This window comes from Phascolarctos cinereus, unplaced genomic scaffold (assembly GCF_003287225.1).
Source record: "Phascolarctos cinereus isolate Bilbo 61053 unplaced genomic scaffold, phaCin_HiC Scaffold_9;HRSCAF=440, whole genome shotgun sequence".
NCBI lineage: Eukaryota > Metazoa > Chordata > Mammalia > Diprotodontia > Phascolarctidae > Phascolarctos > Phascolarctos cinereus.
In genome coordinates this window covers 21071853-21096410 of record NW_027556402.1, presented here as the reverse complement: position 1 = coordinate 21096410, position 24558 = coordinate 21071853, and the positions used below count along the sequence as shown (strand labels likewise).

The 24558-nt window shown below is 41.3% G+C and overlaps 1 protein-coding gene across 1 annotated transcript in view; it reads left to right on the top strand.

Annotated features, from left to right (window-relative positions):
- The first annotated feature begins 2549 nt into the window (after positions 1–2549).
- RASGEF1B (RasGEF domain family member 1B) overlaps positions 2550–24558 on the top strand; it is a 44534-nt gene continuing 22525 nt past the window's right edge. Inside the window, exons 1-4 of the mRNA XM_020988385.2 lie at positions 2550–3065; positions 19940–20122; positions 22606–22728; positions 23523–23660. Coding sequence (XP_020844044.1) covers positions 19946–20122; positions 22606–22728; positions 23523–23660 — 438 coding nt within the window. The 5' untranslated portion in view covers positions 2550–3065; positions 19940–19945. The remainder of the gene's footprint in view (positions 3066–19939; positions 20123–22605; positions 22729–23522; positions 23661–24558) is intronic.

The window sequence follows — 24558 nt, the reverse complement described above, 5'->3', positions numbered from 1 at the left end:
GACTCCATTTGGAGTTTTCTTGGCAAAGATGCTGGAGTTGTTTACTGTTTCCTTCTCCAGAGCATTTGACAGATGAGGAAACTGAGGCAAAAAGGGTTAAGTGACTTGTCCAGGTTCACACACCTAGGAAGTGTCTGAGGCTGGATTTGAACTCAGGAAGATGAGTTTTCCTAACTTCAGGCTTGGCACTCTACCCACTGGGCCACCTAGCTGCCCTCAACTCCATTTTACAGATGAGGAAATTGAGTCTGAAAAGCAGTGAAATGTCTTTCCCAAGGCCACACATACATATTAAATGGAGGAGACGGGATTCAAACACTGATCCCCTGCCTTCAAATGTGGCCATTTCCTCACCTACCTCACAGGACTGTTTGGAGGCTCAAGTGGGAAAATCTTTGTAAAGCAGTTGGCACAGGGCCTGGAACATAGTAGGTGCTTAATAAATGCTAGGCCTTGTCCTTGCCCACCCCCTTCCCTTTTTACACTGTTGTATTCTGTGTGCAAGTTGATTTCAGTAGTGAGACCAAACCTAGAAGCCAGGCCTTCTGACTCACTCCTGTCCTCTTTCTAAGACACTACTACCTCCCATGCTGTTGCTTTCCAGGTTATCTAGGCTGGGAGAAACATGTGCATCTGAACAGTGAACCAAGAACCATCCCATAGGTTGGTCTTGGCTTAAATTGTGATATTGATTTAAGTAATTTATTTATTTATTGACTTAGTGACTCAGAAGAAGCCCCAGCCTTCCCCACCCCCCCAAAAAAAAGGGAAGGAGAGAAAAAAAGGAGAAAAGAGGGAGAGAAGTCAAGAAATAGAGATGAAAAATAGGCAAAGATAATAGGAAGTTTAGGAAGGAGGATTAAGAGACACACTAAGACTGGACAAGATCTGAAGTCCCCTTATCTGAACAACAGGTCAAACAAGAATTGATTAAGCACCTACTAAGTGCAAGGCTCTGGGGATACAGATGAAATAGTTCCTCTGAGAAGAGACAACTTTATATATTAAATGGACACAAAATAAATACAAGATGAGTATACCACATAGAGATCTGACCTTGGAATTGGAAAGACCTGCTTTCTAGGCTGGCCTCTGACACCCTGCCTGTGCGTGCCAAGCAACTCTTAGACTATAACCTGCAGAACAAGTGCCAACCTACATTGGTGGAGAGCTATTTCCTTATTGGGAACTCCCTGTACCAATGAAGTCACAGGTGAGGCCAAAAAAAAAACTTAGGGGGTCCATCTCTTTTCCCTATTTTCCCTCCATTTGTCCTTCATTTTAAGATTACGTTTAGAATTGAAATGGCCCTTAAAGACTGCCTACTCCACCTTCTCGTGTTACAAATCAATCAGAAGCATTTCAGGCCCATTGGGTACTAGGAACTGTGATGGATTTTGGGGGTACAAAGACAAAATAAAAGCGAATGGGGAAAGTGAGACCTAGGGAAGGAAGGAGTCTAGCGCACAGACTTCCCAAATGGTCATTTGAAAACAATCAGAATGCTAATCAGTGTCTTTTGTGTTCGTTTTCTGATTTAGAAGGGGCAGAGGGTCTGGTCTTGGGAGAGCGCCGGCTTTTGCTTTTGTTTATTAGTGGTTTGCCCAATCCAACCTTTCCAAGCTTTTAAAATGAAAGCATCAGCCTTTAAAAGACGTACCCGATCCCAAATCGTCTCCCCAATTTAAGGACCAAATGAATTATTTTTGCTTGCTTGTTTGTTTGTTTGGAAAAGTACCGGTAATGTAATATCATTGGGCCATAAGAAATGATGACATGGCCAATTTCAGAGGAAACTGAGAAGGCCTTTATGAAATGCTGAGGGAAGTGAGCAAAACCAGAACAATTTATACCATGATAAGTGTTGGTGAGAAAAACAACTTTGCAACACTTTAGACCGCAGATTAACGCAAACGAAGGACAATGAAACGCACCACTCCCCTCCTGACAGAGAGGTGATGAACTTTAAAAAATGCAGAAAAGGCCATACATTTTTGGACGTGGCTAATGTGGAAATTTGCTTTGCCAGACTATGTAAATAACGTATGGTTTATCATTATTATTATAATTATTTGTTCAGGGTTTGGGGAGGTATTTCAAAGGACAGATTTATTTTTAAAAACTTTTTACATGAAAAAAATAAATTAACACAAGGAAAAAAGTTACAGGCAAAGCAGTCCTTTGGTTCCTAGCTAAGGTAAGAGATAGATACTGCATTACTAGTCGAACAGGTCAGCTCCGGGAGTCTACACTTCTTTTCGGGTACACCCAGGCCAGCAAAAACAGCCCGAGGCAGGTACACGGAGGAGGAAGTGCACACCTTCACTAGTAAACTGAGTAGAAGAGGAGGTGCTTTCGGCCAACAGGAGGTGGCCAGCCCAGCCCTCAGCGCCCCGGATGGAGCAGTCTCCCCGCCTGCTCCAACGCCCGGGCAGGTTTGGGGGGGCGGTGTTTGTGTTGGGGAGAGGCTCCCTCCATTGGTTCGGCTCCGTCGAGGGGCGTGGAGGGGCGGAGTGAGCCGCGAACCTACCGGAAAGGTGGGGGGGGGGGCGGTGCGCGCCTGCACTCGGCGGGGTTTGGTGCACAGTGTGGCATCCCGGGCTCCTGGACGCTCTCGGCGCGTCCGCCTCCGCGCATTGTTCTCGGGATCAGCGGCTCCGAGTGGCGGCGGCTCGCCCAAGCCAGGTACCCCGAGACCCCGGCTCTGTGGAGGTCGTCCCTCCTTCCCCCGGGAGAGAAGAGAGAGGAAGGGCCTCCTGTGCGGATCGCTCTAGCTGCTCACTGCGCCCCAGGGGCCGGTGCGGATGGAGGGACTTTGGGAGCCTGGTTCCTGAGATTGCGCTTGCTTGAGGCTGCTCCCTGGGATTGAGAAGCAGCAGCAGCAGATCGAGACAGGCGGAACGAAGAAGTCCTCTGGTTTCTCACTGGTGAAAAGCGTCACGCCTCCTTCCCCTAAGAAAATCCCCTCCAAAAGGAGCGAGCGGGGAGCAAGCGAGCGCACAGACTTGTGAGCGGGCTGCTGCTGCTGGAAAGGATTGAGTCATCTGTCTCACCTGGTGTTTAAGGTTGGTTCAACTACATGTACCTTGTTTCCCATCCCAACAGGTGCCAAGTGCTGCTGGCCTAGACCTGAACTAGGCAGAAAGCAGCTTTCTGGGGTTTACCACTTGGATCTCCCCGCCCTCCCCCACTTTGAGAGAACCCCCCCCTTCGGGTCTTTGTGACATCCGCATTGTTTTTGTTTTAGCTCGACCTCCCTCTCCTCTCCCCCCATCCTCAGTGCAGCTGCCTGCCTCCCTCCCTTCTTTCTCCTTGGTGGGTGATTGTTTTGCTGTGGTTGCAGGTGAGCAAAGTGCCATTATGTGGCAGGACTAGCAACAGTGAAAATGGATAGCCGTAGGATTTGGGGCTCGGGAGGAAGCGGGGAGCTTCTTTTCTGCTCAGTGCTTTTCCCAAGAATAACTATTCATGTTGTTGATTGGTGGTTTTCATATATGAATTCTGAGGGGGGCAACCACTTTAGGGCATTCATCTGTATGACCTAGAATATCTTTCTCGCCAATCTGACCATTTAAGGTGTCATGTGCCCCTAAGATGGGCATACCTCATAGCTCTAGAGCTGGTAAGGATTCAGAGACCAGCAAGTTTTTACCCCCCGCCCCGACCTCCCTACAACACACACACACACAAACTCAACCACACGCCCACACACACTACATTTTACGCTTGAGGAAACTAAGGCAACTAAATTCCTCGGCCAAGGTCACCCAGGTAACAAACATCGGAGGTGGAATTGGAACCAAGGTCATTTGTTTTTAACTCCACAGCTGGCGCTCTAGCCACTGTGCCACACCAACTCCCATGTGCCCAGTGAAGAGAGCCCGGAGTTGGTCTTAATTGCGCAAACAATGTAAACAATGGCTGGTACCCGACAGAGGAGAGGAATGGGGCCCGGGGATACATGGGGAGTCCTTCCAACCTCTAAGAACTACAACTCTGACCACCTTAGAAAAGAAGCGATTTCAACCGGCTGGTCTGAAGTGCTGGAAGCAGGCCCAGAGATACGGGAAGAGAGGGCTGAGAGCTGAGTCACGGGGTTACTATGCCTTGTGTGTACACGCATACCATCTCCACGGACTCCACTAGCACCTGCACAAAATAGAGAGGACACGTGGACTTCCTACACACCTGCTCTGTAGGTCTGCTCTGTGGAGTCCTAGTTTCCAAGGAGCTTATCTCCTCCGTGTGTGTACATAGGGATTTAGTGCTGGATGGGGGTGTAAAGTGTGTGTGACCAGGGTGGTTAAAAGGAAAGGAGTGGGGGAATGCTATTGTGTTCACCTCTGGATGGTGATATGTGGAGCTAGATACATTTTCAGCAAGTCATTTTTCCTACCTCCACAAAAATAGTGCTTAGAGCAAAGCATGTGATAATCACACACTAGTTCAGAAGCTAGGGGAAGTTGAACTGTGGTGCTATTTGCGTGCAGAGAAACAGGAAATATTCTCAATTGACATAAATAAAAATGTTGGAGAAAATGATTGTCATGATTTGGGAGGAAAATGACGAGTAAAAATGTGATTTACTAGTTCATGGAATCATAGAGTTGGAATGGAGCCCAGAGGGCCCCAATCCAACTCCCTAACCTGTATACAAATTCCCTAGATGTCTTGAACCCACCCAGAGGCTAGGTTCCCCACCCCTGTTCTAGCCTCTGAACCCCTACCTCAGTAGCAGCCTATTCATTGCTGGAAAGTTCTATTCAAAGTACTTCTACAATGCACTTGGGTTTCAGAAGCTCTTGCTGCACCAGTTTATATCATAAAATAAAAGTTGAATCTGACTGATTTGGACACTTTGGGGGACATATTATAGGGTGTCCTCCTTTCTATGACTGGGGCCAAGTGAAGAGGTCCAGAGCAAGGTTGTGTTCCAAACTATAAGCTCTATGAAGGCTGGAGCCTGCTTCCTATGTAAGCTTTACTCTCACTCTGTTTTTAGCAAGTGTTGGTTGTAGGCACTGAGGAAGTGTTTTTTAATTGAGTGAAGCAAATGTTTCCTGGCATGGTCTTATAACCTTTACTTTAGGTTATAAAGCAAAGATCAGGAAAGTGGTCATTGAGCAGTACGCTTCTTATTCCCTTATATCCCTTGGCTTTGGTGACATTTCTGGTAGGTAAATTTTGTATCGTCATTGGATTTCTGTTAATTCAGGGCTAATGTTATTAACTTCTTGGCATTTACCTTCTGCCACATTTTTTTCGATGTCCTTTCCTGTTTTAACCACTGATCCCATTAGAATGTCATGGTCTGAATATTCCCATCATAATTATAAAAGGCATTATTCAGCTTCATTGCAGTGACAGGTAATATATATAACTTGGAAGGTCACAAAGACACAAGATCTTACCTAAGAGTCTGTGCTGTTTCAAACAATAAGCAAAGCATACTAATGTGACCAAAAAAGGGGGGAGGGGAATCACAAAACTTTAAAACAAAATATTTAATATTTGACAAAAAGAAAAATAGTGTAGGGTGATGTACCTAGCTTTCAAGGAGTCTCTTGCCAAATAGGATGGGGGAGGGGGGAAAGAAACCCTGATCTAGTGAGGCTTCTTACAGAAAATGGGATATGGATGGCTGGAAAAGGAAGGTGTTGGGTGGAGGAGGATTTTGTAGACATTGAGCCTTGCTTATAAGGGGGATTTGGAAGTAGAGAAGAAATTAATCATTATCCTAATGATGCAACTTTGTCTAGGGTTTTACATTTTACAAAGCACTTTCCTCACGGTAGTTCCATTTCACAGTTGAGGACGCTAAAGCTCAGAGGAGACTACGTGGGATATGTGTGATCAGAAAGCTCTTAAGTGGCCCAGCTGCTAAGTGTCAGAGCTGCTTCGGCCCAGGTCTGATTCCAGATCTAGCGCTCTTACTTCTAGAGTGGAAAGTCTGAGTGGTGTGGAAGGCCCCTAGCTGGAGGGCTTTAAGGAAGAGGGGGCAGGTGTGTACCTTGATCCAGAGTGTAATGAATGGGAAGTCATCACAGAAGACTTGGCTGGTTTTTGGTAGAGTATTAGGTTAAATGAGCCCTGTCTTTTTTGTTTATTTTAAAATCCATGACTTTGCATATAATTAATGGTTGAATCTAAGAGTCTTCTCTTTCCTTCTGAAGCTTCACCCCCCAAAAAAACATTTAAGGGATTAATATTCCTCAGTTTTGATGTTCTCAAAATGATAAATAAAATAATAATGATGATAAAAATGACAGGGAGAGAGACAGAGAAAGGGAGAGAGATGGAGAGAGATAGAGAGAGAGAGACAGAGAGAAACCATGCTGACTGAGAGAATCAGGCCACCTGACTTTGGGGCCTGGTCAATAAAGTAAACCATCCAGAAACATTGGCCACTCAGTAATTGTGTGAGTAAACAACTGAACAACAACAAAAAATTGTGTGAATTTGGGTGCAAATCACTTCTCTTTTTCTTAACCCCTCTGTAAAATAAGAGGTGTTGGACTAAATTCAATAGACCCCTCTGGCTTTGTGATCCTGGGGTCCATTTTCCTTACTGCCAACCCATACATGTAGAGGAAGATGAAGTAGGAATTAGGGTGGGAGTCTTAGGGAACCCTGATTTGTTCTGGGGGAGGGAGAGAAGGCAACAAGAATTGGAAAGCATAGTTGTCCAATGACCTTGTAGATTCGGTTTAGTTTTAAATGAGTAGAAGAAAACAGAGAAAAGCATTTGCATTTGAAAGCTAAATATATCAATAATATATAAAACTTTGGAAACATGCCCTCTTCCTAACTGCCTTTCCTTCTCCTGCACCTTCATTTTTCATTCTGTAAATACATTTAAAGAGCATGTCAAGGGGCAGAACCTTCAGAATCTAATTTTATTTTGGTTTAAGGCACGTAGGAAGCATTCATTTTGAGGTGTCCTTCAGAGGACTAGTCTAAATTCCTTATTCATAGAGATCACTATTGTTAAATTTAAATATGAAGTATCTTTAAATACTGTGTATTTGCCAATATTTGGATGTTATTCAACTGTTCCACGTAGAGGGACTTTTTAAACGTTAGGTTATTTAAAATCTATCTTAGAATCAGAATTCATTTAGCAAAGCATCCCTTTGCAGGGTTCTCTAGGAAAAGAAAAATGTGTGATGTTTATAAAATGTTATAGAATGTATGAGAGCATAAAATTTGAGGGAGAGTAAACAGGGAAAATGAATCTTTAATTCAAGAAGCTTGTTTGGAGGGGGCATTTTAAACAGGTTTCTCCATGTTCCGTAACTGTAGTAAGTGTTACATAACACACTGAGATAGAAATAGAAATTCCACCTGCCACTAAGAGCCATTACTGAATTTTGTTTTCCCAGTACGATGAATAGTCTTCAGAGAAGAACTTGTTTTATCAAAGGGGGTCATCACTGTGTTTATTTTTTTTCCACATGACTGCTCTGGCTTGAACCTTTCACTGGCTTTGACCGCAGTTGTCCCAAGTACTCGGATCCATTTTTAAAAATCAGAAGATAAGTTATTCTCCTGAGAAAATGGAATATTCCACTTTCATAAAAGATGGGTATCCAGTGAGAACAAAGGGCAGTGACTGTCCTCACCCAGTGTACTTTCCAAACAATATATCACGTGACTTAATCTTTCATGAATACTCCTTAAGGGCACAGAAGGCAATTTCCAAAACATTTGATCCGGAGATAGATTGCTTGTTTTTGCTTTTCTAATCAGCCTGTTGCAATGGTGAAACCCAACATTTTGAAACGATGAGGAGGCAAGGATCCACCTAGTGAAGGAGCCTGGGTACTGCAGTGAATCTGAAATTGCTTAACAAGATTTTAATCCTCTTCTAGGACTTGTTAGCTGTATTGAAATAAAAGATATACTCCTTCTTACATAGGTTTTAACACTGGAAAGAACACTTGCTTGGAGGCAAGGATCATATTTGGTCTACTCTCAATTATCAAGTATTTACTAAAGCCCTGCTATGTGCTTCATGCTCGGAGGCAGCTAGATGGTTCAGTGGCCTGGGATCAGGAAGACCTGAGTTCAAATCTGGCCTCAGATGCTTACTAGCTGTGTGATCCTGGGCAAGTCACTTAACCTCTGGTTGCCGTGATGTACTGGAGAAGGTAATGGCAAACTGCTCCAGTATCTCTGCCAGGAAGACCCCAAATGGGGCCATGAAGAGTTGGACACAACTGAACAATAGTTAGATCCAAAGTAGTTTAGGAAGGAGAGCTCTAGCAGTTGTATGGATTGGGAAAGGCTTCATATAGAGCAGGGTTCCTGGCCTTTCTTTGTCACAGCAGTCCAATGAACCAGGGCTGCATACTCTGCTCATCATAATGTTTTTAAATCCATAAAATAAGATATATAAGATTGCAGAGGAAACCAATTATATTGAAATATAGTTGGCAGAAAGAAAGACTATGATCCCATGTCATTTTTGGAAGGTTTACAGCAATTTTGAGGTTATGATAAGTTTAAATGATATTTTGAGATATCAGCAAAAACTATAGTAAAAATATGAAAATATCTGTGGTTGCTACTGGTGACAAAGTCACAGGTATTACTCATACTATTGTGATTTGTTGTCCACATTCATCACTGAAGGAAATTCTAAGTGTCAGCAAGAGTTCAGTAAAAATAAAGATGGATTTTTTTTCCTAACCACGTTCATGGACCAGGGTTCTACAGACCCCTTACTTCTGATGTAGAAGTCACATGAGTTGTGTCTGGAAGGAAGAATGAGACAGTGAGGTGTAGGGGAGGAAGGGAGCATGTTCCAAGCAGGGTGGATGGCCAGTGCAAGGCTGGGGGGAGGGGAAGGAGAAGGTGAAGGGTTGTGTTTGCACAGGAGAGGTCACCTGAGCTGGATTGCAGAGTGTGGGAGTGGAAACCATGTCCACTGAAGTTAGAAAGACTGGTTGGGGCTGGGTTGGGAAAGGTTTTAAGAGCTCAACAGGAACTTCTGTTTTCCCATAGCAGGAACAGAGAAACACTGAAGTCAATTGAATAAAATGATAAAATGCAAGGTTGTTTGTTGGGTTTTTTCTGGTATGATGGCTTGGAGCTGAAAATTACACAACCTTTTAACATCACCAAGAAAGAAATCTGACTTTCCTTAAAGACAGTGAGGTTTTTGACCCCCAATGGAAACTGCCAATGTTCTTTGGGAATGGGCATGAAATTTCAGAAGACCTTCATAAATTTGGAGGAATTCCCAGGAAGTCAGGCTTAAAAGTTGACCACTCTGTATTATTTATGCTACTATCCCTGGCTCTGTTCACACAAGCAGCTCACCTCTTTCTGGTAATATATCCCTCTGATCTCCTTTCAGCTAATTCTATTCAAAATATTGCAGACTTCTTATGCCTCCCATGCCTCTCCATTGCCCTTTGGACAACCATCAACCCAAGATAGATGTCTAAAGAAAAAAAAAAGCCCAAATAGCTATACTGCTATAAAAGAAGAGCCATCTTTATCACTCTTCCCTAAACCTTGTCCCCCCAGGTACATAGTCCTTTTGGAATCTAGCCAGGGAATGAGAAACTCAGAATTCCAGAATGCTAGGTCAGATTTCTTTCACAAAACAAATATGCTTTCAAAGTTCAGTCATGATACTGGAACTCTGTTCCCTCCCTGTCTCTTTCACCATTGTGACTGTTCTCAATGTCTTCCCAGAAGTTCTCTCATCTTTTTACCCTTCCCTCCCCAACCCTCTGTATTTAGAGGCCACTATGTGGGGTAGTAAGTGCCAGACTCATCCAGGAACATCTTCCTTCCTCAGATGATTCTTCCCAACCTCAGTTTCTATCATCTGTCAAATAGAAATAATAAATAGCACCTGCCTTACAGGGTTGTGGGAATCAAGGAAGATAACATATCTACAGTACTTTATAAATCTTAAAATACTACATAAACACTAGTTATTAATATTGTTATTAGCTGGTAAAAGCCTCCTTTTTTACTGAGAAGATTAAGGCTCTCTGAAAAAAGTTCCTTCAATCCCCCCTTCTCCAGATTTCTCATAATGTCACCTATTCCTGCACCTTGGTCTTAGAGGAAGAGGTATGCCTGCTCTTTGCTAATCTCTTTCTGAGGGTGCCTTCAATCACTTACTGTTTCTAGGACCTTGAACCAGTAGTCTCAGTTTGTCTCATTCATGAATCTTCCATCTGGCCCTTTCTACTGGTCCTTTCTATCTGCCTACAATGCTCAGGCATCCAATTATTTTTAAGGAAAAAAAAGCTTTCCTTGGCCCATCAGCCTTCCTCAGCTACTGCTCCTTTTCTCTCTTCCCTTTCATGGCTATAATACTTTTTTTTAAAATTTTAAAATTTATTTTTTTTCCATATGCTTTTGAGTTGAAAATTTTTTCTCCCTTTTTCTCCCCCCCAACCCTCCCCAAGATGGCGCACAATCTGACATAGGCTTTACATTTACATACCCATTAAACATATTTTCACATTAGTGAAGTTGTAAGTAAAAATTAAAACCAATAGGAGGAACCATCAGAAAGATGAAACAAAACTCAACTTAAGGTAAAAATAAGTGAGAGCAATTCAACTTCCATAGTTCTTTCTTTGGATGTGGACAGCATTTACCATCCCGAGGCCTCTGGAGATGTCTTAGATCCTCGTAATGCTGAGAAGAGTTCAGTTTAACATTCTTAGTCATTGCATAACGTGGCTGCTATTGTATACAAAGTCCTCTGGGTTCTGCTCACTTCACTCAGCATCAGACCATATAAGTCTCCCCAGGTTTTTCTGAAGTCAGCCTGTTCATCATTTCTTATAGAACAATAGTATTCCATTACATTCATATACCACAACTTGCTCAGCCATTCCCCAATTGATGGGCATCCTCTCAATTTCCAATTCTTTGTCATGGCTATAATTCTTAAGAAAGGTGTTTATACTTGCTGCCTCAATCTCCTCACTGGTGACCTTTGAGAAAGCATGAATGGGAAAAACAAAAAAGCCACTTATAACGCACATACCCTTAGGCTAGGTACAAGCATCCTCCCTAGATCACAGAGCTGGAAATACCAAGTCCAGGATAGATGGGTACCTCCTTGAAATCAAGCTTTCCCCTTACGAGTGGCGAGGGATGGTAATCCACTCAGCTTTAGAACTCTGCCCTGGAACCTAGCTGTCCTAATTAGTGAGTGATGGAAAACTCACCTACTGGGCCCAGACCATGCCTCACACCCAGCCCAGACTAGGCTTCACACTCATCACAGACATAATTTTTCCTGCTCTGTTACCTAGGGGAAATGTTAGTATTTGACTCTTAGTAGGTGCTTAGTAAATGTTTTTTTCTCTTCCATTTATGCTTTCTCAAAGGTCACCAGTGACCTTCTATTCATCACATTCAAAACCTTTTTCAGATCTCATTCTTCTTGACCCATAGAGCCCAAGTTGAAAAGGACCAAGATGTCCATGAGAAGGAAGATGAACATTAGTCATGTGATCCAAATGGTCTCTTTTGATGAGTACGCAGTTTCTCACTGTGAATTGGGCATTCTTCAGCGTTCATGGGAGAAAGGGAGGAAAGAGAAAGAATCACTCATTTTTTACTTAGCAGGATAGAGTTAGTATTTTATTCTCTAAAGAATTTAACACTGTTGACTACCTCTTTCTTTTCTGTGCTCTATCTTTCCTTGGCTTTAGAGATACCTCCATTCTCCTGGGTTTTCTTTTTTTAACTTCTGTATGGTACTTCTTTCTCTCCACCAACTTACTGGCTCCTTCTTCATCTCTTAAGGTTGGCATTCCCCAAGATGCTCCTGATGACTACCCTTTTGTTCTTCTGAACTTTCTCTCTTAGTAATTTGGTTTACACCTACATTACCTGACCCTTCTGTGCCATTTCCAATTTTCCCCCCATCCAAGGTTGTGGCCGCTCTGAAATCTTATCCACAATTCTTGGGTTGAGAACCTTTTCCTTCTCTTCCTGTTCTGAGTATCCATTATTTCAAATTATGAAGTTTGTGTTTAACCTTGACCTCTGCAGGGTTCCAGACCTGCATCTCCAAATGCTAAAAAGACATCTCCATCAGGATTGCCTGCCAGTTGTTAAGTAAGATCTTCATATGAAAAGCTGTCTTGATACTACTCAAATATTTTGGTTAGAGGCTCTTTTTAAAAGGTAGGAATTGAGGACTAAAAGCTCTTTTAAATGAAGGCTTGAGTTTATGCGCACTGAGACTTTTCAGGTAAATAAATTTTAAAGAGAAAAAGAATGGGCTAGATTAGAAAATTGGGATAGTATTACAGTCAGGGGACTTGTGGTTATTAAGCTCTTTGAAGTTCATAAAAGACATTCTTCAGTACATTGCTATCAAGTAGATAATTCAAGTATTATCTCCATTTTACAGATGAGCATTGCTTTGTCCATGTTTATACTTATTGGAAAGGGCAGCTAGGTGGTGCAGTAGATGGATTTCTGGGCCTGAAGTCAGGAAGACTTATCTCCCTGAGTTCAAATCTGGCCTCAGACACTTATTAGCTGTGTGACCCTGGACAAGTCACTTTACCTTGTTTGCCTCCGTTTCTTCATCTGTAAAATGAGGTGAAGAAGGAAATGGCAAACCACTGTCAAGAAAACCCCAAATGGGGGCAGCTAGGTGGCACAGTGGATAGAGCACCAGCCCTGAAGTCAGGAGGACCTGAGTTCAAATCTGGCCTCAGACCAAACACTTGACACTTACTAGCTGTGTGACCCTGGGCAAGTCACTTAACCCCAATTGCCTAAAATGAAAAAGAAGAAGAAGAAGAAGACCCCAAATGGGGTCACAAAGAGTTGAATATGACCAAAACGACTGAATAACAACAAAAATATATATTCAAACTGGTATTTGAACCCTGTGTCTTCTGATTTCAAGTCCCAAGGATCTTGCTGCTAACCCACCCCGGGCAAGCATCTCATCAGAATAAATGCTCTCCAGCATTCCTTCCAGCACCAGTAGTATAGAGAAAGTACAGACAAGGTATTAAGAGATACTTTGACTCAGCCCCTGTGACTCTGTTTTCCTCATTCTCCTTTGCAATTTGAATCGCCACCTGAAACCTCCTCCTTTTCTTTCTCTGCTGCACCTGTTTGACCATAAATAACATCTTAGTCAGTGATTTAGAAGAAGGCAGCTTTTCATCTTGTTCTTCAGCTTGTCTGAAGCCATTAGGCATGCCTTTCACATCAATCTGTCCTTTGAACCACAAAAAGTTTGCTTCTATCACTCCTGAGTCAATCAGGCTGAACCTACCAAACAGGGTCCAGGAAGGTCACCATCTATTATCTCTAGATTAGTTGTCCTTCTGAGATATTGTATCTGCCTAGGCAAGGAATTTCTCCACTAACCTTGCCATATTGCTAGTAAGAATGAAAGTTGTTTTAGTTACTGACAGGAGAGATTTGCAGAAAGACTAGACTCTGCAGTAAGGATCTTAAAACTAGAAGAACAAGGTATGTCAGTTGATGAGGAAAAAACACAAAACAAGACAAAAACCTATAATTGTACTTGGAAATAAAAATCTTCATCCTTCTGTCTCTCTTTTCTTTGCCTCATTGATTAAAAAAATGTATCAATTGACACATCTTGGTCCTTAGATATGTTTCAATTCCAGTCCTTCTATTGATAACCTTTCTGGTATCATTGACTCCTTTGGTAGAATGGTGAAACCTATGGAAGCCTTCTCAGAATCATGGTTTTTTGTTTTGTTTTGTTTTTAGGCAAGTGGGGTTACGTGACTTGCCCAGGGTCACACAGCTAGTAAGTGTCAAGTGTTTGGTCTGAGGCCAGATTTGAACTCAGGTCCTCCTGACTATCTACTGCACCACCTACCTGCCCCCTCAGAATCATGTTTTTGAATACATAACATTCATAGGATGATAAAGGAAACCAGTTATATTGAGCTAAAGATATAATTTTTCTCCTTATCCAAGGCTGTGGCTCCTCTGAAATCTTATCCACAATTCCCAGGTTGAGAACTTTTTATTTCTCTTCTTGTTCTGAGTGTCCATTTGTCCCATATTGGGTCCTCGTTCACCACCTCTGTTTCAAAGTGCTTTTAGAAATAATATTAGCTTTTTAAAAATTGTATTAGGTTTTCTTCCATTTAATACAAATAGATGTATAAATTTTAATACTTTTGTCTAAAAGACAATCAATTCAGTGTTTCCCCTTTTTTGAACTCTATTCAACAAACCTTTCAACCTGGAGGCTTGTATGTCTCATTGTTGGATAGGGACGTGTCTTGGCACCATAGGTTTTAGTGGATTTATTAACATTCCCTTTATTAACATCCCAACTTACAAACGTCCTGGAAATGTGAACAGCCAGTATTCAGTTCCTATGGGGTTCTATTTCCTGCAAAAACCTCAGAAAACAAGTGTCCTCTGAGTCCATGGGTATGTTCTTCTGTTGGTGTGGGTTGTCTTTGAAGCTGGAGTGGGGAGGGGAGAGGGGAGGGGAGAAAAGATGTTTCTCTGTTTCTTTTCATTCCGTCCTGAATGAAGACCAACTGTTTACAGGCTTTAATAATTTAAAACTACACTGAAACTTTTGGGACATTGTGTATTATTAACATTAAAGTTTGACCAGATTACATGTTGTATAGGATTTTGTGGACTGACTTGTGAAGTTAAAAACCACTTGAAAATGGACTCTGGGTTTTAAGTTGTTTACAGACTTTTGGAACACAATCCATTTGTCTGTAAGTCACTTGGGGACTAAATGCACAAGGACTAGCCTCCAGGGTAATCACATTGGAAGTAAACTGAATAAAAGATTATCTTTTGTTGTTCATACAATACAAATTCTCACTTTCTCTAGGAAAGTAGATGGAGTGTTGAGCAATTGTGGAAAATGAGAATTTAACTTGATGCTTTGGTCCTGTCATCAAGACCAGGAGTTATGACCTAGGATCCACAGACTCCTTGGGGATCCATGAATAGATTTCAGAAAACTCTCTGAACTTGAACTTTTAATATGCCAATAACTATATTTAAATATAATTGTTTCCTCTGTAATCCTATTATTTTCTTTAAAATGTTATTCTAAGAAGGGCTTCACCAGACTTAACAAAGGTATCCATGACCCAAAAAGTTAGGAATTCCTGATTTAATCTGAGAGGCTAGATTTTTACTGTAGGGGGAAAAGAATTAAATAAATTTTTACTCAGGTGGGTATTGCCAAAGTTAGGAAAAGAAGTAGCCACATTGAAGACAGACTAGAGGTAGAGAGGTATAGGAGTTCAAAAGTTTAAAATAGAGGATAAAGAGTTTTGGAGGATGAAGAAGAGAACCCACAAGTTACAAGTGATGATAAACAGAAAGGAATCTAGACTCTCCAGGTACTTACTGGTCTTGTTACAATGGATGCATTCTGGAGACTAAAGAAAGTACACAAAGTGTTCTTAAGGATATATCTGTGCTAACCTTGGACAATCCTAATTGCCAGTCCTCATGTACCCTGTGCCTGAAAACCTAAACCACACAAGCCAACACACAAGATTTTTCCAAGGACACACACAACCACAGGAGAAACTGGACCAGAACTCTACAGGGATATATTGTTATAGGATAAAGGGGTTTCACCTAGTCATCCTTACCTTCTTGTCATCACCATAACAGCTCTGATAAAATATAAAATATGCAAAATATAAAAACTTGGAGGAAGTTCCTATACCAGTGAAATCACAAGTCCCTTTTCTCTCACCATAGAAAAGGGGGAGGGGGACAGGAGAATAATATACCTACCATAGAGCTAGTGATCCGAATAACATTTAATTCATTGACCTTTAATGAATGTATTCATATACTTGCTTTTTACTAAAGAAAATTTTGGTTCTTGACTTATTTTGGTACCCAGAAATTAATGTGAACTGTAAGTTAAAGCAGTATTATACCTAAGTACTTCTTTTAAGCCTGTAACTTTAAGGAAAAATAGATTTTTAAAAATTCTTTAAGGAATCCCTTTCCTAATGAAAGTTGTCCTTTATAGTTTTAGGGTAGGTCATAAGGGTGTCATACCTACTAGAAGTGTTATTTTCAATTCTTTGAACATTAATATATTCTTTAAGTATAAATTCCTTAAGCATTAGAATATCTATTTGTAAACCAGCACCAGGCCGGTGTGTAAGCTCCATGGCAGGAAGAAAAAGACTTTATCTAGGTTTCCACTCTCCAAGATTAGCTAGGTGGCTCAGTGGATAATGCCTTGAGTTCAAATCTAGCCACAGAAATTTACTAGCTGTGTGACTCTGGGCAAATCACTTAGCCTCAGTTTACCTAAGTTTCTTCATCTCTGAAATGAGGAAAATAATAGTACCTACTTCCCAGGATTGTTGAGAGAATCAAATAGTTGTAAAGTGCTTAGCACAGTTACTGACTAAATGCTATATGAATGTTAGCTGTATTAGCTCCCATTCACACTATCTATATTCTGTAAGTATGGTGCTTTGCAGGTTGTCTGCCCCCATCAGACTCTGGACTACATGAGGGCAGGGACTGTGTTTTTGCCTCTTTGTATTCTGATTACTTAGCACAATGCCTAACACACAGTAAGCACTTAATAAATGCTTATCTGACTGAATGTTGCTGTTGGCAAAGTTAGTAAAGCAGCCTTTGACACTGCAAATCAAGGAATCCTCTTATTTAAGAAAACAGAAAAATTCTCTCTCCGACAGTTTTATTCATTCACTTAGTACTTAAAACTGCACTAAGACTTTGGGAATACTCTCTAATTGCGAAAGGACTGGAAGCAACCTAAGTGACCAACAATAGAAGAATTATGAAATAATCTGTAGCACGTTCATGTGATAGAATACTATAATGCAGTTAAGGCCAACAAACAGTCATACCAAAACCTTGAAAGACCTTCATGGAAAAAGGCAGGATCATAGGAATGGCACACACAGGAAACACTCCCAGAAGGAACTCACCAGTGGAAGAAGGGGGCCAGCATGGTAGAGGGATATTCCAGGGTGAGAAGTCAGCTGAGTCACGGTGGTGAAGCCCAGGATGGCTAAGGGACAATAGACCTCGTTGCAAGTCTTTAAACACTTTGTGTATGGGTTAGACAAGAGGGCCACTGAGATCCCTTCAATTCTGTGATCCCCTTCTCCAGACAGCTGATATTAATAGCACTTGAGGCTTAAAACCATCAGAAGTCAACTGTAGATTAGAGGAGATTCTACCAGGACCATTGGGAAGAAACTGAGATCTCTTGTCACCTTTACTAAATCTTCTGGCTATCCCTCCCTATGTAAGGATAGAGCCAGTTGCCTAGGGCTCAGGATAAGGGCAGTATTTCTTCCAAATTATTCCTAAAAAAGAGGACAAAAAGGACCACAAGATTCAATCTCTTGATTGAGAACATAAAGTTATTATTCTTTGCTCAGGCTATCTTCCATAGTTAGAATGTTCTCTTTCTCATCTCTGCTTCCTAAAATCTGTACTTTCCTTCAAAGCTCAGGGCAAATACCTCCTTGTACATGAGGCATCTCCTAATCCACCCCAGCCCCACCCCAGTCCCCCAGCTGCTAGCATTTCCACTGAAATTATCTTGTATATATTTTTAATATAACGATAACTAATAATATTAGCAAATAGCATTTGTTAATAATCCATGATCATATACTATATATAATTATGTCATGCTATATTATCTGTGAGCATGTATTATTATGTAATAATATAATAATAATAGCATTTATGTAGTACATATATATGGCATTGATGTCAAACTCAGATAGAAACAGCATGCACCAAACCGTACCTAAGGATCTCTTCAGGCTACATATTGACTTAGAAAACCACATCATAACATTATATATGTTCTACTGTATTTTATTTATTAAATATTTCCCAATTCCATTTTAATCTGATTTAGGAGGGAGTGTTCAGGGGGGCTGAATATTTAAGGGGGGTGGGGGGGTGTATGCATATTGTCTCCTCCGCTAGAGGTTAAAGGCTGGGACTGTATCATTTTGTCTTAGGACAGTGCCTGGGCTACAATAGCCACTTAATAAATGCTTTTGGATTGATTCATCTGAAGTGGCTTTCCTTAAAGGCACAAGAATATGCTGAAATGTTAGATCCCATCGGTAAATACTAAGCATCAGTGGCTCCTATATACACCTGGTAATTTGAACAGAAAAGAGAATTCTATTTTTGACATTACATACTATTCAGAATGAAGTTATTTAGGTGGGCAATAGTGGAGACCACATATATACATAGTCCATTTAAGTGAGGTTCCCCAGACCCACCCATCGTGCCCCTCCACAGGGTCTGAGGTTATGAACTTGAATTGGGAAACATTTACATCTTTATTTTCCCTAGTCTTGGGTTTCCTTTGTCATCCTCTGTGCTTTATTTTATGCATTTAAACACAGTGTTTTGAGAAGAGCTCCACGGGCCTCACCAGAGTGCCAGGGGCAGGGTTCCCATCACACACAAAGGTTAAGAACTTTTGGGCTGAGGGTGGTATTTGTGTGCTTTGAATTCCTTGCAGTTTCAATTCCTTCAGCTGTTAGAATCATCCCCAGCTGTCCCAACAATGATGACCCAGACCATGCCTCCTCCATGTGGGGAAATTCTCAGCTATGGCTTGCCTCCTGTCAGTGGCCGATGATCTCCTGTTGAGTTCCTCCCTTGCCCTAGATAGTAGGTGGCCGGGAAGGACAAAAAGCTTAATTTTTGGTCTCTGTTTGCTCTTGCTTTATTTTCGTCAAAGGAAAAGTGTAAGGCCCGATCCTCATGGATGTTTTCATCTGCCGGTCAGGCTTTGCTGCCTGGCCTTGCCCTCCTCTGGCACGTGCTCTCATCATTATGTGCTCTTTACCACCCTCAGTTCCCATTGTCTTCTCTGTAGGAAATCAAACTCAGCTTGAACAGATGCAAGGAGGGAATTTTCAGACAAAGTCTCTTGACTTTTCTTCATTTGGATGCGAATGTATTTTGGCATCTTGAAAGGAGGCATTAGTACAGGTTGTGTTATCACTGGAGCAGCACCCCCCTCCATCTCTTTTCCACCCCCCTCCGCACTCCTGGGCCCTGCCTGGCTCAGCTCTGGAGGACAGCTTTCCCGGCATTGTTTACCTACTCAATCCCCTGGTCTTGTGCAGCGTTGAATGTCTCCATTGTCCAGGCCTGCTGCCAGGAGCAGGGAGTCTGTGCTCTCTTTGGGCAGGGCATTATGTCCTAGGAATCTAACTAATAACTTAACAGCCCTGATTCGCCCCGAGCTCACTCTGAAAAGTGCTTTGTGAGTTTCCAGGCACACAGATGGAGAGAAGCTACTTATCTGAAAGACGTCACATTACTACTTGTTCCTAAAATTAGATGCCTTCATAGACTGGTGTTGACTGAGGACTGTGGCTTTAAAGAGAGTTTCTTCCCAATAGGATTTGACACAAAGGAGGGAAAATCAGCAGCATCTGGTCTTCCAATGAAGACTAGGGGCATTAAATCTTTGTGCTGCTAGACATGTAGCATCTGCCCCACTGCAGGCATGGACAAATTCATTTTCTCAACTTAGTCTTTTTTTTAACCAACTAATTTGCCCAAGCAAATAGCCGCTGAGAGAATCATTTTAATTGATTTTTTTGAGCATTGAACTTCATGGCTGGGAATATACGTTTAAATTGGCATTTGTCTCATTGGGTTAAATGAGCGTTTTCTTGTATTTGATTTAGTGAATTCCAGTTACTAAGTGCATTTCTGGTTTGTTTTTAATAAACTAGAGAAAAATGTGTTTCCTTCCTTGTTCCAATTCCTTATCAAACTCAAAACTCATCTTTGGAAATGCTTTCTCCCTCCCTTCTATTATTCATTCCATACAAAGGGTTGTTTTCTCTTTATTGCATATTACTGATGGTTGTTTTCCTCCCTTTTCTCTGTTTGCCCTCAGGAAAACATGCCTCAGACTCCTCCCTTTGCCGTGATGTTTGACAGCAATGGATATAACCGGCCCCTGTATCAGTCCAAAGAAGATAACTGTGAAGGATTGTATTACCATGACAACAACTTGTTATCAGGATCCCTGGAAGCCCTCATCCAGCACTTAGTGCCCAGTATAGACTATTATCCAGATGTGAGTATCTAAGTGCACCTTCCCCTTCCACCCTTCCCCCAAAGACGGGGCACAGATGTCGTAGAACTTGTATCCCCCTATGACTGAGAGATGCCTACTGAGAACCCACATTCAGTCCTGATAAGCTAATTCAATACCTTGAGGCTAAGTTGGGCAGTAATATACGTATTTGACTTAATTTTTAAAAATTGTATTATTTCATTTTAAAAATTATTCATTATTCAAAAATATTCACTTTCATCCCTCCCGCCTTCCCTTACCCACAAGAAAGAAACAAAGAACCCTTGAATCACAAAAGTACAATAAAGCAAAACATTTTCCCCATGAGTCACACCTAAAAATACAGTCTTATTCTGCATATTAATCCTATCATCCCACTGTCATGAGGTGGTTAGTGTTGTTTATCAGTCCTCTGGAATCATGGCTGATCATATAGGGTTGATCAGTGTTTTTAAGTCTTTCAAGATGGTTGATTTTTATAATATTAAGGTTATAATATCAAGTGTTCTGGTTTTGCTCATTTCATCCTGTATTAGTTCACCTAAGTCTTTCCACATCACTTTAAAGCTGTCTTTTTCCTCTTTTCTTTTAGCAGGGCAAAATTTTCACAGACATTGCTGTATTTCCAATTTGAGCCTATAAAAGACCCTCAGTCCTATCATCTAGCAAATGTAGGCTCTTCCTGTCTCATGTACATATGTGTTTTGTCCTTGTACTTTCTCTACTATAGGACTTTTGGGCCTAGACCTGTGATGTCATTGTTATAGGGAACTTCCAGTGAGAAAGCCCTATCCATGGACAAAGCATCTTAGAGAGCTTCCAAGGACACTAAGAAGTGAAATGGCTTGCCCCTGGGTCAGACTGCCAGTGTGTGGTAGAGGTGGGTGGGATTTGAATCCAAGTCTTCCTAGTTCCAAGGTTGTCTCTCTCTCCACACCTCTACACTTACTGCCTCTCCATAGGATTACTACCCTTTAATCATAAGATTATTGCCACTGGATTATTACCATTTAATCATTTCTGTTCAGGAAGTCCTAGCATTACAGCACTTACGTATGTATCTGCTTGAAGACAAGGGTAGAATGGGCCATATGAAAAGATGGCGGCTTTTAGCATTTAAAAGGTTCAGGCTGAAGCCATATCTCGTCGGGGATTGCATGGATATTTGGCCATTGGCCAGCTTTTTTCTCAGGCCCTCTCATTTTTTAGAATTATCCTCAGAACCAGAATGGCTTGCTGAGCAACTTTTTGTGTGTTGTGGGAGTGAGTGTTTGGGCAAGGAGAGGCAGGGTTGAGAAGTCCTCATAAAAAAACCCATCTACTCCAACTGTACGTCTTGGGCATTTTCATTGCTTTTTAAAATGTCGTAATCCCTGATAAAAAATTCAGTGAAAAGAATAGCCTTTTTTCCTGTAATGATTATTGCTAAGCTGTGTATGTATATGACTTCTTATAAGGTCTTTTCAGAAATAATACCACGTGGTTACTTATTATCAAAAGTAAGAGGGATTTCTTGTTCAATTCCTTAATTGTTTATGAGCTGCTTGGGGAAAAAATGAAACTCTAGGGGGTTTCTTGGTTCATAGAAATTCTGAAAGGACTGTAACAAACAGTCCTTGCCTCATTACTGGCTTCTCAGGAGACAAGAGTTTACAGCAAAGCATATAGTGGTATATTGTACTCAGTCAAACTCAGTTCTTGAGCAAACAAATGGATTACTTGAAAGCTCTGCTTTCAAATGGTCTGGCTCAAACATGCCTGTCAGTGTGCTGCTCAGAAGGTGTGTTGTTTTCTCTTAAGTTAATGAGGAATTAACATGTTGTATGGATATAGAAAAAGCTCTTGGTCCATCTTGGATTGGATTTTTCTTTGAGACAAGTATGGTGACTTTGGGGAAATGGATGAGATATCACCTTGCCCATTCTTACTGATCTTCAAGGCCAGGTACAAATGTCTTCTGGGTAACCTTAGGAGCCAAGCTGGATCTCAACTACCCCCTCCCTTTTGAACATGATGAGGGATCAGTCAATCGTGCATTTGTTAATCACCTACTGTATAGCAAGTAGTGGGGCTACAAAGACAAAAACAAAACTGTTCCTGTCCTCAGGGGGCTTATATTCTATCAGGGCAATGGCCTGAACCCACAGAAAATTCCATGTTTAAACACAGGCCTTAGGGTGTGTTGAGAGCTAATTTAGCTTTAATAGAACACTTAATTCCATCCTGCACAGTACCTTTTATTCCAGTTTTGACTCTACAGTTAAAAATACATACATATGTACTATTATATTACAATGTTTAAGTTATATTATTACTATTATTATTGTATTATATATTTACATTACAATACAATGTGATATTATATATAAAGTTAATACTGAGTTGATGATGAATTCAGTATATGGAAGGAGACACCTATTTTGGCAGGAATGTGAACCTAGGATTTGTATTAATTTATATTTACATTTTTCTTTTGCCTGCAGAGAACATACATATTCACCTTTCTACTCAGCTCTCGTTTATTCATGCATCCCTTTGAACTAATGGCCAAGGTTTGCCATTTGTGCGTTGAGCACCAGAGGTTAAGTGATCCCAGCTTGGACAAGGTGAGGATGCAATCTGGAAATATTAACTCAGTGTTGTTGCCGGGTCCCGCTGTTTCATAGCTGAGCCCTTCAGAACTTTGTGGTAATAGTTCTTGAGCCAAGTAGACATAGTACAGGATCCGTTAAAAGCACATATTGGCTCATTTGAGCCTCACGACGATCCTGGGAGGTAGGTGCTATTATTATTCCCATTTTACAGATGAGGAAACTGAGGCCAACAGAGGTTAAGTGACTTGTCACTTAAGTGGCATCACACAGCTAGGAAGGGTCTGAAGCTGGATTTGAACTCAGATCTTCCTGGCTTCAGGCCCAGCACTATCCACCACTCCACCTAGATTCCCCAATTAATTAAATTAAAATTATTTAAATAGCACTTTATGTAATTAACAAAGTACTTTCTTTACAACAGCTTCATGAGGTGGGTAATGTAGAAGTGTTTCATACAGCTAGTAAATGACAAATCTGAAACACAATTCAGGTACTTGGACTCAAAGTCCAGTGTTCATTCCACCACACTGGACCTTATCACGACCCTGCATGGATCATAGGGAATAGTACAAAGACCATGGAAGGAAAAAAATACCTTAGATTGTTTCTGGTCTGTGCCTTAATTTGATTACCCATTTGACAGTGATATGGCAAAGGGAACCATGGAAACATAGACTCAGCCTTTAATTTTCATTTCCTCTCACCTACGTTCCTAGTCAACAGAATTTTTTATTTATGTGATTATTCTGTGGGAGCCTTCTCTAGTGGCAGCCGGTAATGATATGGTTTTTCTTTTTTCTTTCTAGAGCCAAATTAGAAAAATCGCACCCAAAATTCTTCAGCTCCTGACAGAATGGACCGAGACATTTCCATATGATTTTCGAGATGAAAGAATGATGAGGAATTTGAAAGACCTCACCCATCGAATAGCCAGTGGCGAGGAGGTTGGTGACCCCCCAGGCTGTCCGGTTAGCCCATCTAGAACAGAGACATTCAGACTGTGGGAAATTGTGCTGAATGAGCTTGTTAAACTAGACAAGTCATAAGGTGTAGACGGGTGGGTTGGAGCCAAATTTTCAGTATTTACTCCTCAGAAATCAGGACTTGATTTGTTTTCTTGATTGCCTAGACTTAAAAAAGATGATGGAGGAAATATTAACAATGCAAATTAAAAGTGTGTCACGCATACATCCTCCCCCCAAGCCAGATGTTAAATATTTATTAGCTCCCCTTTGGGTCTAGACTTTACAGTTCTAGAATGTTTGTCCTCTGACCCTCACTTCTTGTTTTGCTTTTGTGCAAGACTTGAAGTGTGTTGGTGTTCTGCCTTGTGTATCCAGTGGAAAATGCTTAAAGTATAGGGGCTGAAACTGAGATTTCATAGCATGGGGAACTCCCTATTAAGGAAATTCTTTCTGCAATTATCAAGTTGGCATCTTCTCTATAGCTTATAGTTTCAAAAATTAGCCTAGACAGCACTTCTTAAACTGTGGGTCGGAACCCCATATGGAGTCGTGAAAAATTTGGCAACAGTAAAAGGTTTCTGAACGTGCAATAACCAAAAATTAATTAAAAATCAAATGCGTAGTGAATCCGAGGTGTTTCTAACAGCTCTTGCCTGTGTTGCATTGTGCAACTTCACCGCAGCCTTGGTTCTGAACACATAGCATGTGCACTTTGTACCGTGCATGCCCTCAGGCCATGCCATACTACAAATACTGCAGAAGGTGAAAAGGGCTGATGAGTGAAAAAAGTTTAGGAAGTCCTCATAGGACACTAAGAGGTTGTCAGTCAGCAAAAAAATTTATTAAGTGCTTATTATATGCCAGGCACTGTGCCTAA